We start from the raw sequence: 19,225 nt of genomic DNA, 5'->3' as shown, positions 1-19,225 counted from the left end.
TGCGGTAATAATGTATATGTAATGTATTATATGGCAACAAAGGCCAACTGGTGTATGTGGTGTTGATTTTATGTTTTGGCCATATTGGGTGAAACCAGCATCAAGTGGCTAAATTTTGGATTTGGTATGTTTTTGTATGTTTGATTGCTCAATCAGGTGTATTTTGATCTATTGGACTTGGTACTTAGGTTGGGTCATTTTAAAAAATAAATTTTGCATCTAAATGTCTAAAATTCTCATACGGTGTTGGATAGTAACAAAACTTACATCATTAGTTAGCTTATTGGATAAGCTTCGTGTGAGCACTTGAATCACTCCAATCGGACATCAAATGTAAAAGTGGTGCTCGTTCGAAGTTCGTCTTGAAAAGCTATCATAACAGCATTTTGTTGTCATGACAAGGACACGTGCACTGCGGCACATTGCTCACAAGCCACGGTGCATGGTACAGTAGCCAAATTGGCCTCTCTGTGACACATGCTGTGATGCATGGACCACGAGCCCGGTGCATGTACTAGAATACTCAAAAATGATATTTTAACCTTATTTTCAAGTGTTTTGCTTCCTAAAACTTTTCCATGCTTCCTATATCTTTATAAACCATTAAGTTTGAGCTTAAACTACTTATTTGAAAGGTTTTTATGGGATCCCAAATATTCTAAATTATTTATAAAGGTTTCTCTTTTGTATTTTACTATGAACTTAGGAGTAATCTATAACTCCTAATTATGATTATTTGTTGTGATTATGTGGTGAATTTTGGTAATGTCAAGGTAGATATTACACAAGATATTGCCAGTCACTCTACTTTCATCTCTAAAATTGAGCCAAAGACCATAAAAGAAGCTCTATTTGATTCACAATGGATAGATTCTATGCAAGAGGAGCTTAATCAATTTGAGAGAAGCAAAGTTTAGGATTTGGTGCTAAGAATTATTGGAACAAAATTGTTCTTTAAGAACAAAGTTGATGGAGGAGGAATCATAGTCAAAAACAAAGTTCATTTGGTGGCCAATGGATGCTAGTAAGAAGAAAGAATAGACTACAACGAGACTTTTTCTCTAAGTGAAGGACATCAAACTAGACCAATGGATATGAAGAGTACATTTCTCAATGGGTACATCCTTGAAAAACTATATGTTGAACAACCACTTGGTTTTGAAGATTTGCAAAAGCAAAATGTTGTATTCAAGCTCAAGAAGGCACTTTTTGTAGCAGGCATCAAAAGCATGATATGACTAATTGAGCTCTTTTCTCTTAGAATAGGGTTTCAATCGAGGTAAGTAGATGTTACCCTCTTTATTAAAAGAAAAAAAATCATCTTCTAATTGTTCAAATTTATATTGATGATATAATATTCAGTGCTACTGACAAATCTCTCTATAAAGAATTTGCTGAGTTAATGCTGGGAGAATTTGAAATGTACATGATTGGGGAGCTAAACTTCTTCTTGGGGTCTGCAAATCCAGCAAAGGAACGATGCATTTTCATTTATGAAGACAAACATAGAGAAGAGAGTTATTGCACGATCATAAGCATTCAATTCTTTACCAACCTTCTGCTATTGTATTCATTGCTATTAAAATTCATTATTTGTATATCCACTCTTAAAGAGAGTTTTTGATAGTAGTAATTCATTCTTGAACTTACTCTATCTATCCCTATGTTTCACTATTTGAAACAAAGGATTTAAGAAAATTGGAGAAAATTGGGGAGCTTAATGGGCTTTATTCATTACCTTTATAAAGGGGAGTGAATTGCACGTGAAGTCTAGAATTGTACTAAGGCAACGAAAAGCTCAGTTTAATCTTGGTAGAGTAAGTAGAGAAAATCTTAAGTGGTTGAAGCTGAACCAAAATAAACATGCGTGCATTGCTGCTTTCCTTCACTCTCAATATCTTTGGTGATATTGTTCCTTAACTTATCTCTTTTATTATGCAAAATTTGTTAAAATTTTACTTAGCCCTATTCACCCCCTCTTAGGCACATATACAACTCATTCACATTGCTCTCTTGTTGTGGGTGAGAACTTTCTTTCTCTATTATGTTTTGGTGATCGGTGTTGTTGTGGTGTGATGAAATTATGAATTGAGTATTGTTGCCCATCCTTTTATCATGTGCATATGACGTGTGTGGGAGAAACTATTGTGGCTCCTAAATGAAGTGTGATTAAATCTGCTAAAGTGCTGGCCACATGACTTGTTGCTTGGATAAAAGAGAAGACGGTGGAAGTAATTGGAATGAATTGATTGAAATAGCTTATGATTATAAGTATTGAAATCTTTAATAAGATGATAGGCCAAGTGAACGTTGCTGAACATGAATCTTAATCAAATGAACTAATGGCCAGCACGTAAGGTGTTTGATTAAATGCTTGATAGAAGAGATTTTTGTTGTAACATTGATAATTAAATTATATGGAAGGTAATTATTCTCCTTGAGGAAAGTTGGAATTGGAATTAGAGATTTTTGGGAGAATATGATGAATTTAATTATAGGTGTTTTGAAATTTTTTGATAAGGAAAAAAAAAAGCCTTATTAAATAGTTTGGAAATGATATGCACGCAAGATGTTTGACATAAAGCCTAAGAAGATGTCATAGCCCAAGTAAGTAGCTATGGCTGAAATATTGTAAAGAAATATTGGGATGGAAATGGAGGTGAATTAATGAACTTTGAATTTCTTATGTTGATTTTGATTATATGAATGTTGAAAGGGAATTTGTTTTATTTGAACAAAAGCAATTAAAATTTCTTTATATATATATATAAATATATATTATAATAGGACACTTGGAGGAAGAGCAATTTGAAAGGAATTGTAAGAAGTAAATTTTTTATTTTAGATACACATTAGGCTAGTGGATGGCATCCCAAACAACTCCTTAACAATTCTTTCATTTTAAATATTAGCTAATTGTATTTACATACAGTTATAATTCCAATGTTGGTAATGGAAACACTCCATTATATAGCCTGAAGCTCTTGGTGCTTCAAGATGTTGGTTTTATCAAGTTATGTTTGGTGGGAATTCTCTAAAATCTTCTACCAAATGGAAGATCTTTGCATTTCTTGCATGTGTGTTTAAATTCAATTGAAATTGATGAAGCTGACCTGGTGCTTAAGTACTGTTGATTTTTATTTCTCCACTATTAATTAAAAGAAGTTCTCCATTTTCTAATATGCGCTGCGAGTGCAAGAAAATTATTCCATTATGATGCTTAGAAAGCATTAGGTGTTTCTTGTGTTGAATGCAAAATTAGCTCCAATAATGAGTTGTGGTATAAAGGTCAATTAACGACTAAACTTTACTACAGATATAATATGATCTAGATATGTTGATATTTTCAACTCAAGAAGCCATTGAGAATAGAGTTTCACGTATACTTTTATTTCAGGGCTATTTCCTGATTCTAGTGTGGATGCCTATAAATTTGCATTGGCAACCAGAATACAGAATAACATTCTGTGGTGTGATGTCCAATTAACAAAAGAAAGAGCTAGAATTACTCTATGATTGATTATTCTTGTTATTTAATATAATAATGACAATGTATGATTTTATGACTTAATGAATGATTAGATGTTATGATTGATGTATTGAAAGATAGAAGAATTTCTCAAATGTATAATATGAAGGGTTATGTTGAAAATAGATAGAGGTATTCTTTCACTAAGTACCTTATTCATTGAATATAGTGTTAATGATTGATTTTATAGTTTGAGAAAGGATTAATTGTTATGATTCATGCATGGGAGATTATAGATGAATTGTTTTATTATGATTATGATATGAAGAGATAGAAATATTGATTTTTATAGGCCCATGCATGCTTGATTTAAATTGTGAAAATAAATCAGAAAGTTGGTCGCTAACGATAGTTCCGTTAGCCCTTGGAGTGCCATGACTAAATCCTAGTTAGCTTGGTAATCAGAAGTATCGCATCCACGCTTGTTATTCAAGAGCATTGTACTCACGCTTGCTATCTAGAGGTTTTGTACTTCTGCTTGTTTCATGGCTTCTAGCCACACTTGATTATTTCGTGGCTTCCAACCATAATTATTAGTTATTTACGCTTATGAACTATGTATCTACATTTATTAGTTATTTATCCTCGTGCACTGTAATGTCCTTGCTTCATTAATTACTTGCTCTAGTGAACTATGTATCCATACTCGATTGGTTACTTGTCCTCATGGACTATATATCCATGCTTGAATGTTTATTTACTCTCTTAGACTTTGTGTCCACTCTTATCAATCATTCAAATGAAATCCTACTAAAAATTGAGTTTTGAAATTTAGTGATTATTGAAGATGATATTAGTTAAATGAGCTGTACTTTTTCATTTATGGATTTTGAAATGAGTGTTATATATATATAATTCCTAGTTGTTATAGCAAGATATCATAGCCAAAAGGAGAAACTCGAAAGTTGTGTCATCATTATTTCAATTCATATGTACATGATTTATATGTTTGCGTAGAATCATGTGAACTATGAGGTATGGGTTTCTAATTTTCCTTCAATGGATTTTTTTTAATTCTTAATTGCATCATTAGTGGACATTCTCTTTATTTACCTTAATTTTAATTTGAATATTATTTACTGAAAATTGTTTTTCATCTCAGATACTTTAGTTGATATTGTACCTTCAGCTGATCATTGAGTTGCCCTTTACTAAATTGTGACTAACCTACTTTTGATGTAAATTATCAATCCTAGAGGGCCAACTCATTTATTGTTAAGCTTGTTACAACTAGTCCATTATGTTAGATTGCGAAACACTATACTTTCATGAGAAATACAGGCAATTAGAAACCTTGCTATATTCACCAATTTTATTGGACTTTTTCATGAATATATGCAATTAGAAGTAAATTATTAGACATGAGATATACCGAGCCTTCATGATTAAGAATTTTAGATAATAACGAGAAACGGATCATAGATAACAAGGTCATTTACAATAATTGGGTGTTCTATCAAAACTCTTGACCTTTTCCTATGAGCCACAACCAATCAAGAGAAACTCCAGCAAACAAACCAATCAAGAGAAATAGAACAAGCAAATTGCCCAATGCATTCTGCTCAGGACCCTGCAAAACCATCAAAAAAGAATAATATAATCTTGTCGTATGAGATTTGGCATAAAATATTAAGTAAAAAGCGCATGAAAGTTCATAAATATTTGTGCTGATTATGACTCGTTTATTTAGTACTTAAATTTTCATTTTAATTTGAATATAACGTTTTCTACTAATGAGTCATAAAGCAAAAAATTATATTCAAATAACAACATAATGGAAGACTCTTATGTTACAATTCGTTACGAACAGCATTAGCAATAACCAAAATGAATCCAGTGGTCAAGTTCAGATAATGCTCTCAAAGTTAGATCAAACGATGATCAACAAGTGAAAATTAAACTTGTCAGAATTAGTAAAAATCGACCAAATGAATCTATTATGCACGATTTGACCAGAGTCAAACAGATGAATGCTTGAGCTTGTATTCTTATTGATATTGATATAACTGATCCAATTTTAAAAACATTCACAAGTAATTTATCAACCTTGATCATATATTATCAAGGGTTAGTTAAATGAACTGACCTCATAGCCTTTGGGTGCAACAGTGAGGACACAAACAGTGAGATAGCCATTGGTTAATCCCAAGAAAGAAACGAGGAGGATCATCCATCCTTGGTCGCCATATTTTGCAGTGAAGTAGAAAGCTGGGATCAACAAGAACCGAGCAAGAATTGAAATCAGCAAGCCTTTTCTTGATTCCATCTTCAGACATTGGATTAGAGGAACGTATCTAGATATCAGATCCAGCACGTTGTACATTGCGATCAGAACAAGAGGGTACCTAGAAATTAAATTTCACCACATATGTCAAGAAAATTATTTTGATCTTCAAAACAAGTGTCACCATATAGTACTGTCTGTTCTGAAATCCAATGTTGGGTGGATGAGGCTCAAGTATAAACCCAATTATGAAATGGATCCTAAGATATGGAGAAAGTCTAGTCCTCAAGTGTAATAAAGCGGTGCTCTTGACTTTAATATTCCCTCTTTCAAAGTTATGGGAGGGAACAGTAAACACTCATTCATGCATGTCTGAAAACCGTCTCATGCATGGGAGTTATATGCGTATAGGTGCATGAAACCAAATAATCACTTTGCATATATATTTTCCAGGAGAAAACTCCCTTCTTTCGCTCTCTTTTCTCTGTGTATTTAATATGTAGTTAGAACCAAGTTCTAAAGTGTAACTCTGTTCCAGCGTATCAAGAGTGCGATAGAATGGGCATGCCTCCTCTACTCACAGAAAAGATTATAGAGATGGAAATTATTAATCAAAGAGATTATTTTCTAGTAGAGGTTGCAATAGTGTTGCAGATAGGCTTTATAGATTGACTATATAGATATATATATATATGGAAGCTGTCCTATTCTAGTGGAGTTGGTGAACGTAGAGAAGGGAGGTTCTTCTAGTGTTTTTGTAAGAAGGAACTAATCTAGCTAGTGATCCAACCTTTACTATAAGCAAATTAATTAATTAATTAATTAAAAAAATCTAGAACATGGATTGATGGAGTAATTTTTCTTAAGGGCCAAAACTTTTTGTGCAGAAAGCAAGGTGTTCACACTAAAAAGAAAAAGTGCACAGGTGGCTTTTTTCCAGTGTTTTTGGAAAACATTATTGGTGTACGCCTTCGGGCGGCGTTTGACTCTAGACACAAGAAATGAGAAACGTAACGCTGCCTGTGCCGACGTTTAAGAACATGCCAGCAGTGTCGGCATCCCCATAGCCGGCATTTTTGGTGACATTTCATGCGTTTCCATAAATGCCGCCAAAGTAGTCAAAGCACATGTATCCGCAGCGTTTTCGCCGCAAATGCTACCAATGGCCCAAAAACACTAATAAATAAAGAAATTTTAGTGGTGTCATGGGAGCTCTTACCATTCTCCTAGCTGGTGTGATCCAGTATTTTCGTACAAGAATCCCGGGAAAATTGACAGTGTCAACACATATATCAAAAACAAGTCAGCTGCGTAATCAATGTTCTCAAGCAACAATTGCTTATGGCTCATACGCTCATGTTGTTTAGCTTCAGATGCAACCTACAAACACAAATTCGATAATCCTTCCGTCAGTATTAACAGGGGCGAAACCAGCGTGGATTTGGATGGGGGCCCAAATTTTTTTTTCAAAAATATGTACGTTGCTTTATAGTTTTTAAGTTTTTTAAAAACAATCTTATTATCTAAAAAATTCATAAGATGATATCTATTTTACATATTAGTTTTAAAAATATAAAGAATATATAAAAATTATATTTTTAATGTACTTTTATATTTCTTTATAAATTAATCATTTAAATAAAATAAATATTTAAATTTTTTAGACATCAATTTAAATTTTAATATAATTAAACAAACATTAACCAATACTATAAGCAATTAAAATAATAAAACATAAACTTATTCAATACTTTTAAATAAACTTATTTTATACTCCCTCCTACCTACAATATAATTAAGTTATAAGGTATAGGTAACAACTTTGCGGATAAAAAAAATTGGTTAAAGACTTATAAAATTTTAAAAATATGTTCATCTTTTCAACCGTACCATCATTAGTTCTATATAAATATTTTAATAATGACATTCATATTCAAATATATTATTTTTTTCAAAAGAAAAAATAAATAAAATAAGGATATAGTTGAAAAAGAATTTTGAAACTACCCAATACCTTATATATTTTATTAAGTAGGGCTTCTAAAACTATCCTATAATATAAATTGGAGGCAGTATATACTTAATGTACTAACAAAATAAGATATTATATATACATATATATATATATATATATATAATATGAACCCCATTAACCATGACAATCTACCCCTTGTTATGTATCAAAGTTGGACAGGTTGGAGGGGGGCAAGGCCCCCTTGAACTACTCTTAGGTCTTCCCCTGAGTATTAAAATTAAAAATAAATAAAAAAAACTTCAAATTTGGATTCCCTAGGGCCTCAATTATCAATTTTAGGTTAAAAGATATTAATTAATTGCCTTTAGAATTCTCTAAAATGCTTCACATATATTTGAAACTGAGGTAGTATTTTAGATATGATAAGATCACTCTACGTACTTGTCGGTTTGAGTCGGTCAGAATGCCAGCAGCAGCAAGATCTGCAGATACAGTTGTTGATCCTTCTGAGGCTGCTTTTGATCGGTAATACTTCACTATTGACAATTTGGGGAAATAGCGTGCATAGAGAATCACGCAGATGGACTCAAAGAATGTAGAGATCGCAAAGAATAGTACTGCAAAATCAATTTTAATGTCAACATAATGATGAATAATAGCTTCATATGGTAAGTTAATTATTGGACGCGACATGGTTAGTCATGATATAAATATACAGATCATATGCCACACTAAAACATTGCATAACTTTTTATTTGTTTCCAAAATATCATTGTTATTTATTTGATCCCCAAAAAAATAAAAAAAAGATAGATACAGGAGATGAGTCCAATTGTGGCACTCATATCTATATATATATATATTAAGAGTGGGCCTACTATTATGTGTCAGTCTCTCTATTCATTCCAAAAAAAAAAAAAAATTAAGATCTCGTCACACTTAGAGAATGCACGATCGATCGTTCGGATTGTCATCTAGTTAAGTGCATGATAGAAGAGTGCCTGATAAAATATGAGTTTGTGTCATTGTATGTAAAATACATATTATTTATGATACACTAGACAATGAAGAGTAACATACTAGCTCCTTTGCGAAGTCCGTTATGAGAATTCCCAAAAGCCCCTTTCGTGAGCAGTCTCAATCCAGAGGTCAGAACCCCCGACGCTGCTAACCCAGCAAAAAAAGACTGCAAAACGACATATCATGTATGAATGAAGTCCGACAAAACGACATCAAAGCTATAACAAGTCAAAGTCTCACAATTTAAAAAAAAAAATACTTTAATTATAATTTGTTTGTTATAAATAGACCAGGAGCGTAGTATCTCCTTATGTCAAAAACGAACCTGGATGAACTCAGGATGCATTAAAGATAGGTCTCCAACCATTCCACCTTGAACATGAGCATCAGCAACTCCAAAACAAGCAGAAATTGCACATAAACCTAAGTAGGGTCCTATTCCACCTCTTCCTGATGTTCCTAGATCCAACTACAGGCAACACAATTTTGTCGCATCGAAATTGTTCTTAATCGATGAGCAAATGAAAACCAACCAAAACATACTGATCATTAATCAATAAGAAATCAGTAATTAATTAATTCAAGACTAAAAGTACTTACAACAAGAACTAAGAAGGTGCTTGCAGCGAAGAGAATGTATCCTGCTATATTTCGCACCCTTGTGTTGATCTTGGCCTCATAGTGCACCAGAAATGACATTGTTACAAGTGCGAAGGGTTGGTAGACCAGAGTGAGTACCCTCGAGGGATGATATTTCTTAACAGTAAAAAAAAAAAAAAACATCTATTACAAGCTGTTCGATCAAAGGCTTTTATATTAACGTTGACACACACATACATGGGGAGAAGAAGGAATCGGGATGGAAAGCAATTTTTTTTTTTTTTATTGCTCTTATTCTGCTTTGGGAGCCTAGCGCTAGATACAACCCCCATTGGTGAGGAAGAGCAAATAAATTAATACCGTTTACTACGTTTATTCAATGCGCAAAAGTGTGTTTTTGAAAAACTACTTTTCATTGGGCCAAAAGCCCAAAACAATAATATTTAAAAGATGTTTGTGGGCTCAGGATGTTTGGTTTTTTTAAAGGGAAAATTACTTGTATTAATTCGTTACCTTTTTTTTTCGTTTTTTTGTTAATTCGTTTCTTTGATATTAACTCTTCATTACTTGTATCAAAAAAACAAACTCTTCATTACGTATTTATATATATATTAGCCTATTTTCTGACTAAATTATTAGAATAGATTTTATACAAAGTGATCAATAATGATCCTAAAATTGAGTAATTGCATGCATATAAATTTACTTTTTGTTTTAATATGAAATCTAATTGATGTCAAATATATATACATATATATTAATATTTTATATATATTAGCTTAATTTTACACAGATTGAAGATAATTTTGGTATTTGGTTTAAATTATCGGCATGCTATGTGACATATATAATCGATCGATCGATCAAACAACTAAACTCTTTTTTAATTATTATTTTTCAAAAAGAAGAAATTTTAAGAATAATAAATTCATGGAAAGAAAGTTTTAGAAGGAATTAGATTTAATATTTTGAAATCAAGAGATTTCAATTCAGTGAAGATCGGAAATAAGGATTTATATCTTTAATTTTTTATACTGCATTTCTTAAAAATATATATAATAAAATATTTTTCACATTTACTTTTATGAAATATTTTTTATATTTCAAAAAATTAAAATAATTCTAAATTCAATCATTCTAAATTCAAACCATTAACTCAATTCAAGTCTGCCCGTCTGAATGAGTTGAACTCGAAAGAATGCTTATTGTAATCTCGTAACACGGTAATAGTATATTTATGAATGGTTTTTTCAGATAAAAACAAAGGAAGAAGAAATGTTATGAATGATAAATTCATAGATATAAAGTTCTAGAGGAAATTAGATACAAATCTGTTCAAATTAAGAGATTTCAACTCAGTCGTGTTCTTAAATGAGTATTTATATGTTTAATTTTTTTATATTTTATTTTTAAAAGATATACTATATTTTTTTACAATTTAATACTTTTAATAAATAGTTTTTATATTTCAAAAAAATTAATGAATTGTGTAAATCCAATCAATGTAAATTGATAAAACCCTTGACTCAATTCAAGTCTCCGCCTAAGTGATTTGAACGCAGAAAGAATTCTTTTAGAAATTTCGCAATAATCATTTATGAATACTTTTGAAAAGCATTACTCATAATGTGTATACGAGAATTCATCCAAAAAAAGAAAGGAAAGGAAAGAAAGAAAATAGCGCATATTAGATGTTTTGAAATAACATTTAGACACTTATTTTACTGATTAGTTAAAAAGTCTCTCAAGAAAAGATTCAACGTATGCTGAATATTTAGCAGATAAATGCGCAAATGGGGGGATCAGAATCTTATTCTTACTCATATATTTCCAGATTTACCAAAATAATAATAATAATAATAATCAGCAATAATAATTTTTTACCCAAAAACAAGAAAATATTTGTTAATATATTTTCAAAAAGAAGATTTTTATGAATAAAAAATTCAAAAGTAGAAATTTCTAGAAGAAATTAGATTTAAATCTTTTCAAATTAAGAGATTTCAATTCAACCAAATTCTTCTAAAATGAGGATTGATATCTTTAATTTTTTATAATTTATTTTAAAAATATTTTTCAGATTTTTTTAAGAAATATTTTTTATAATTCACAAAATTAAATGAATTGTAAATCCAATCAATCTAAATTTAAAGCTTTGACTCAATTCAAATGTTCTCCCTCTAAAATGATTCGAACTTGAAAGAATACTTTTAGTAATCACGTAACAGTCATTTATGAATAGCTTTGAAAAGCATTACTCAAAATGTAGTATACGAGAATTCATCCAATTAAGAAACAAGAAAAACAACTAAGAAAGATAGAGTATATGAGATGTTTTGAAATAAGATTAAAAAAAAAAAAGCAGTCGCTTGCAATTATTTTGTTGATTAGTTAAAAAATCTCTCATTGACAGATTCATCATATGCCAAATATTTAGCAGATAAATGCAAAACTAATGGAATCAGAAGCTTATTTTTCTTCACATATTTTCAGATTTACCCTTGAAAAACAATCATGTTCTGTCTCTTCAATAATATTGAGGAATGAGCCTGTCTTTCTCCAGTGAAAAAGTTGAATCACACACACGCAAATATATATATATATATATATACAGAATAAATTAAATCTGTTAATGTTACCTACAGGAAAGATTTTGTAGTAGTAATCTCCTATTGTTAACATGCTGTTCCACGCAACAAGAGATCCCAATCCCAGAATGAAGCAAACTACCATGGCTTGCAATTTCCCCTGTTTGGTTTCAATTCCTTTCAATCCAAATTCTGCAGGGAAAGCAAATTCGATTCTTCTAATGAAACAAATTACTGTAATTAACATACCTCCTGCCTTCTGATTGGATCCCCACTTTCCACAGAGATCGTCATGTTTCTTTCACTTCACCTGAAGAAAATGGATGAATTCTCGCATGAGAAACCCCTTCTGGATGTAGAGAGAGAGAGAGAGAGAGAGAGAGAGAGAGAGATACCTCTTATAGGAGAATTTGAAACTCTCGTTTGATTCTAAAGTGAATTCCCAGAAGTTAAAGGATTTAGTAGAGAGAAAGACCACAAGTCAAATCGAGAAATTATTGAATGAGTTGAAAATATGGAGTAAGAGCTGAAATTACGCAAGAGGCTGATAGCGAGGAAGGAAAGAAAGGAGATGGGGGGAAAAAATCAATGCATTTTACATTTAGGTAATCATTGAATGCTTCGGTCCCATTATTTCAGATGACAGCGATGGATGGTTGTACTTGGGGTTGAGTTACGGTGCAAATTTAAAATTTTTTTAAATAATAATTTATTTTATATGAAATGACGGTTAGATGATACCTCTATCCATCTATTTTTTTTCAATAAAATAATATTAATTTTCAACCATTTAATTTTAATATTTTATGCATAGAGGAAGATTGAGACCAAATCATTTCAAATTTCATATTTAAAATTTATATATTTAAAATCATTTATTTAAATAAAATATAAAAATAATTAAATTCAAAGAAAATAAAAAGTGAGAAGTGGAAAATAAAAATAAAAATTTTTTGAGAATGAGGTATTAAAGAAATTGACATTTCAATTAACTGTAAATTAATAAAAATTTTGAAATTAAAAAATATTATAAAATATAGATTTGAATTCTTTTTGGGCCAAAAAAAATATAGATTTAAATTTGATTAATGCATATATTTAATTTTTTATGTACCCAACAAACAAAACCATACCGGTGCCCCTCCCAATGCTGGATATGTGAGGAGCTCCTGATTTTGAATCATAAAATTTGTCTTGTTTCTTGTTTATTTTTAATTTATTCTATCCCGGCCATTTTTCTAGAACTGTAACATTGATTTTTTTAAAAGATTTAAATAATATTGAGATGAGATTCCCTAGAAATTAAAATTTATCATATAATTAATTGAGTATAGAAAATTTATTCAAAAAGGAGTTGAATTTTAAAGACATAATTCTAAGATATAATTCTTGAAAAAGGAGAATTTATAAGGTTAGTTGGGATTAAATAAAATGTTAAAAATAGGTCTTCATTTTAACATATTATAAACAATTTAAATTTAAATATTAGAAATAAATTTTATTTGAGCAAAATACAAGGGTTAAATGATAACATGAATTGTAGCTCTAAGAACAATTTGAACTCTAAACTCATTTCTAATGCATTTTAATCTCTAAACAATTACTCATGACGATCTGGCCTTTTCATTAATTAATAGGCTAAAGTATATATTTAGTCCTTTAACTTTACATAATATTTTATTTTAATCTCTTAACTTTATAAAGTATCTTTTAGTCCTTTAACCCTAGTATTGTTAGTTTTATTCCAACAAATTTTAATATTAAACTTTCAAATATTGACAAAACATTCTCAAATATTGACATATTAAGTTTAATATTTTTAAAATAACAATTATTGACAAAAAAAATCATTTGAAACTAATGATATTAGGATTAAAAGACTACAAACATACTTTACAAAATTAAAGAACTAAATTGAAACCTTATATAAAGTTAAAGGATTAAAAGTATAATTTAACCTTAATTTATATGTTAATGGTGGGGCGAGGAATCCACCCTCATGCTCTGAAAAGGATGTTGAAGTAGAAGACATGAACAAAGAAAGGGAGTGCTTCCACAAGTCATGCTTTAGGTTTGCTCATGTTAGGTGCCCTCTGACCCATTCGTCCTACACCACCCTGAACAACATGCTGTATTGCAAGCACCACTTTACCCAGCTCTTCATGGAGAAGAGAAATTACAACCATGCCCTCCAAGCTGCTGCTCACAATGTAATGCCAATGCCGACACTTCCCCCCCTGAATTGTGACCATCCTCAATTGTGATCGACCATCACATTGTTCTTGTTCGCCACCAGTCTCTTCACCTTCAATGTGATAGAGCCTAGGGAACTAGCAGAGAGAGTACCAATTCATCGTGAAAAAACTTGGGGAAGTGGCACGTGGCAAGAAAATTGGCTTGATTATCTATTCCACTACCAAGAATAGTGACTTAAGTTCTTAAGAAGTCCTAAACGATTTACCTCATATACTATTACAAAATATACTTTTTACTACCCTAGTTTACATTACTTTTTGTGAAAGTGAGGTAAAAATAAAGGTAGTAACAATTTTATAATAAAATTGCAAATCAAAAAAGCTATCCACGTCACTTCTGCTAAAAGTGACGTGGAAACAAAACAAGCCATGTCAATTTCCAAACAAGCGATGTAAAATTTAGGAAAATTAAGCATGATTAATTAGCCTAATGAGTGTGATTAGTGAATTGATGAAGTATGCAGCTAAAGGGATCTAATTAGTGTTTTTGGGCTTTGATTTCAACCTTAGATGTGGGTCCAGATTGAAGTCAAAAATTGCTCACTGTGCCACATGCCGCAGCATATGCACAATCCACCACGGCACATAGAGGCAGTCAGGCATGTTTTAGGCTTCCTTATGCCATACACCATAGCAAAAATCAAATAAATTTGGTTTATGTCTATTTGAAAATTCAAAAGGAAAAAGAGAAAGAAGTAGATTATGCCCTTATCTTTCTTTCTCTCCCACATTTATAAAGATTTGAATTAGGGTTTGAGTTGGGAGATTGATTTTCGGTACATAGGAGTTATGGGTCTGAACCTATTGATTAACATGGATATAATGGGACTTGTTTAAGATATTTAAACCCCACACTAATGATTTTATGTATGGTTGTTAAGGGGGATCCATTAATATGCAAAAATTGCAATTAATATGATTGTTGGGAGACTTTGAGGCTTATTAATGGTGGTTTAAAGATTTAATAGTAGTAATGTGGGTCGATGGAACCTAGTTCAGCCATTGGGTATAAATAAATAGTGAATTATGAGATTGATAGAATAAAGAATGAGGAGATTAATGTTGGTGAACTCATAAAAATGGGATTATGATGATGTCCTTGTCTTATGATTGTAGTGTGGTTCAATTTAACACCATTCAATTGAAAGTTGGTGCTTTCATTCCACAATCATAGAGTCCTTAATTTCATGAGGTTGGTCCCTATGTGACTCAACTGACAAAATAAAAGCCTAATGACTACTAGGACTAGATAATGTGGCTTGGACCAAGACGCATAACCTCTAAACAATTGCCAAACTTTGATAACAATAATTACATTGAATTTTTGCCTTGCTAAAACCTTGCTCTAATACTTAGAACAATTAAATTTAGATAATCAACTCCTCATTAAGACCTAATGGAAGTTGAATGAATCAGATAAATTAAGTAAGAAACTAGAAGAGTTTGAATTCAGCAAGTAATTACCATTAAAGCATAAACTTAAACACTTGAGGTGCACAAATTTAATGGAAAATGTAACCAAAATAATCTAATCCTCAACAAGATAAATGATATCAAATTAATTTAGTTAATCTAACTAGAGTCAATGAATTAAATTCAAAATCATAACAAGAATTATAATTCGATTTAAGCTGCAATAGAATCGAAACCAAGAGAATATGAAGCTCAAGTGAAATTTCATTATCTTGGAGAATCCTTGAAGATTTAGCCTTTCATTTCACTCTCCATAGCTACTGACTGAAGGAGAGGTCCATGAGAAATTGCCTTGAACGAGCTGAACCGTGAGACTGGAATCTGGACTGAGAGGTATATGTGTGCGAGAGCTGAGAGCTGAAGAGCGATCGCGTGTGGGGGACTGATGAGCGAGAGATGAGTGTCTGCAAGATGATTGAGCTCTAACCGAGAGGAGAAATAGAGCTGAGCAATGCGTGTGATGAGCTGAACTCTAGGGAAGCAATGCAGTGGCTGTGCTATGGTGTGCGTGATCTCTGATGGCCGAACTGTGTGATGACTCTGTGAGCGTCGAACAAGCCAGAGATGAACTGAGAAAGATAAGCGATCCTGTGCCACGAACTCATACAGCAGAGAGAAGAAGTTGAGATGAGCGATGGCACGTCGGACTCAAACTGAGAGGCTATAATGGAGATGAGATGTGTCCGGTAGTGCGACTCTAGGAAGATGATTAATGGCCGAACTCCGAGTGTGATTGCGTGTGCGTGATTCCAAATCCCAGCTCTCACGTTCTCGTCGTTCACATCTGTTTCTTCTCCTCCCCATTCCAGTTCTACCTTTCTCCTTTTCAAAATTTTAAAAAAAATAGAAAATCACCATATTTAGCCCACAACTTTCTTCAAACACAAAACAAAACAAAACAAAAATCAATGTTATTTAATTAAACTAACTAAAGTCCTAAAAATGAGAATAAAAATTGCCCAATAATAAAATGTGTCAAGGAATTGAAATTCTAAATTAAAAAGAATTAATTCCAATAAATTGTGTAAAATGACCAAAATGCCCCTAATGCCAAAACTCAATGCAAATGAGATGAAAATCAAATCTAATGCTAAAACCATGAATATAAAGGTCTAAACCAATAAAATATGGTCACAAATGTAAAAGAAAAGTGTGCAAAATATGTGATTTATCAGTACTTAAATGGATAAACATTTGACCTCTCAAAGGTTTGAGATAACTGAAGGAAACCTAATTTATATAGTTGAATGTTAATTGGTTATTTATGTAACATAGTTGATATTTTGAACTATTGATGCAATTTGGCAATGTAATGAACTTGCAAAATAATTTTGGAAATGTTAACCTCTTTCATGCCACATGTTATGATTAATGATTTTGTTTTATGGCATGTTGGGGTGTATTTGATAAAATGTGATATTTTGAAATGCACTATATATGGTATATTGGATGCGGAATTTATTAAGAGTGAGAAATCGATGTGAATTTGTGATGGGATTGTGAATTGGGTCACGTTTGTATAGTATATGTGACATGTGCATAGCATGATCATTGGTGAGAGTTTGCCTAGGGAGAGGAGTAGTTGGTAAATCCACATACAATTGGCAATGATTGTTGGAATTGAGAACTTGTCTTGGCACCGATCATTGGAATTAGGAGGTAAGCCATGTCCCATGGTTGATTCAAAATTGTCCCACTTGTTCTACGAGAGACTCAAACCTACCTAATCTCTACCAGTTCATGAGGAGACTAGATTACACAAGTAAGTAAGTTGACTCTGGCTCGATAGCTCCTCATAAGTAAAAGGTTGGGTTAGTTCGTGAAAGATGTAACCATGTGATAGGCACTAATTTCATTATCGAGGGTAACTAGAGGGTATAAAATTGGCATTTGATCATGCATATCAATCCGACCATATGGTTGTTATTATTGTGGTTCGGTATGTGTTAGGGGTTCATGGTTGGTATTATTGCAACCCTATGATGTGCATTGACATGATGTGGATATATATGTGCCTTTAGGCCTGGTCACATGGTTATTAGTATTGTGAACCATGGTTAAGTTCATCATATTTATTGTAATTGTGTGTTCTTGCCTATTTGCATCTGTTTTCAATTGATATACAACTGTATAGATTAGGTGAAACTTAGTTACTAAGTGGTTGAACTCACTCCTCAAATTGTCAATACTTTTAGGGCCTAGCTCATCGAAACCCGATCTAGGAAAAATGTGCTGAGACATAGGATTTGTAGAGTAATCCTCCTATATGCCTCATTTTGTTGCTCATAGTGTATTAATATTGATCAAATTGCCAACTAGGTTTCACATGATTATTTTTGTATTGCTTGCATTGCTGTAGTTTACAATTTCTATATTTTATGTTTTGGGTTAGTGAATTTTGGTTGTAAACCTTGGAGAGGGCCAAAATATTTGTGCAAGTAGGAATATGTATATTTTAAATGAATTGGAATGAAAATGGTTGTTTTATGCAAAGTTTTCCTCCCCCTTATGTTTTATGAAAATTTAGGGTTGAGTGGCAATTTTGTGTTATAAGGGTTTTTGACTAAGTATAATGCATTACACGAGCTCGATAGAGTCCATTGAATGTGGCTGTAGAGATGGTGTAGACTTTTGGAACTTATGGTTGAGTTGAGACACCATTGTCGTTGGATTTTTGTGAAAAAGTGGCAAAATGAGTTTTGGTGTCCAACTTTTTATAGAAAATGAATGAGTGTGAAACTTGTGCCATTAGCTAGAGTTAAGAGAAAGCTCCATGTAATCGGATGTTAGATGAAGATTTAGGACATGATTAAAGTTTGCTCCATATGCTGTCAAGTTGACAGCTGATTGCTATCATATTCGTGCAATGTAAAACACATTTGTAAGTTTTGAAACTCAATGTTTTTGGGTCCTAATTGATTTTCAAGCTTTCACATTATTTTAAAACTTATGAGCATAATAAGTGTTTGATAGAGATTAAATGTTGAATTTTGGGATGCCATTGTAAATTATTGAGAATTGTTCTTACTTACATAATTTTTTCAAACTTAGTAATTTACTTGGGTTAATCCCGTAATTACCTTGATTACAGAGTTGATTGTGGTTAACTAAAGGAGACCTTACAACTTGATATTAGTTTCTCTAGTTATGAGAATTGATATATGGATTGTGAATTAGGAGTAAGTTCGATTGTGAATTGTGCCTTTGCATATAGAAAGTTGGCAATTGACATTATACACATGTTTTTTCCTATTGAGCTGGTGCTAATTCTTTTCCTTTTCTGGGATAACTTCCATCTTTAGGAAGGGAGAATGGTGCAAATAAGAAATATTGACGACAACATCTCGGCAAATGTGTCAAGACAAGAGTGGGAAGTCTTGATACAAGAGGAGAATATTGTCTCAAGTGAGCATGTTGAGATGGGACAAGGATTGGGGCAAGCTAGAGAGAAACTGGGGCCTACTGCAAGCAATGAAAACATATTACTCAAACTGAGAAGTATGATGAAGAGAATTTAGTAGAGAATTGATGAACACTATGAGATCCTCAAGAAAAGACCTG

At 31.9% G+C, this 19,225-nt stretch overlaps 1 protein-coding gene across 3 annotated transcripts; it reads right to left on the bottom strand.

The window, feature by feature from the left end:
* Positions 1 to 4,907: 4,907 nt before the first annotated feature.
* Positions 4,908 to 12,483, bottom strand: LOC129286995 (equilibrative nucleotide transporter 3-like). Of its 3 annotated transcripts, XM_054923111.1 has the most exons (10): positions 12,332 to 12,483; positions 12,186 to 12,246; positions 11,992 to 12,096; positions 9,349 to 9,504; positions 9,074 to 9,217; positions 8,809 to 8,914; positions 8,170 to 8,345; positions 6,973 to 7,133; positions 5,616 to 5,874; positions 4,908 to 5,099 (listed from the first exon to the last, which is right to left on the bottom strand). In XM_054923111.1, exons 2-10 carry the CDS (start codon positions 12,228 to 12,230, stop codon positions 4,986 to 4,988), a joined length of 1,266 nt encoding a protein of 421 aa, XP_054779086.1. In that variant the 5' UTR covers positions 12,231 to 12,246; positions 12,332 to 12,483; the 3' UTR covers positions 4,908 to 4,985. The 3 variants fall into 3 exon arrangements, with proteins under 3 accessions (XP_054779086.1, XP_054779087.1, XP_054779088.1); XM_054923112.1 differs by lacking the exon at positions 12,332 to 12,483 and having other exon boundaries at positions 12,186 to 12,294; XM_054923113.1 differs by lacking the exons at positions 12,186 to 12,246; positions 12,332 to 12,483 and having other exon boundaries at positions 11,988 to 12,095.
* Positions 12,484 to 19,225: the final 6,742 nt, after the last annotated feature.

The sequence above is a fragment of the Prosopis cineraria genome, unplaced genomic scaffold, assembly GCF_029017545.1.
Source record: "Prosopis cineraria cultivar Desert tree isolate PC_DT_omini unplaced genomic scaffold, ASM2901754v1 PC11, whole genome shotgun sequence".
Classification (NCBI taxonomy): domain Eukaryota; kingdom Viridiplantae; phylum Streptophyta; class Magnoliopsida; order Fabales; family Fabaceae; genus Prosopis; species Prosopis cineraria.
This window is presented reverse-complemented; position numbering and strand designations above follow the sequence as displayed.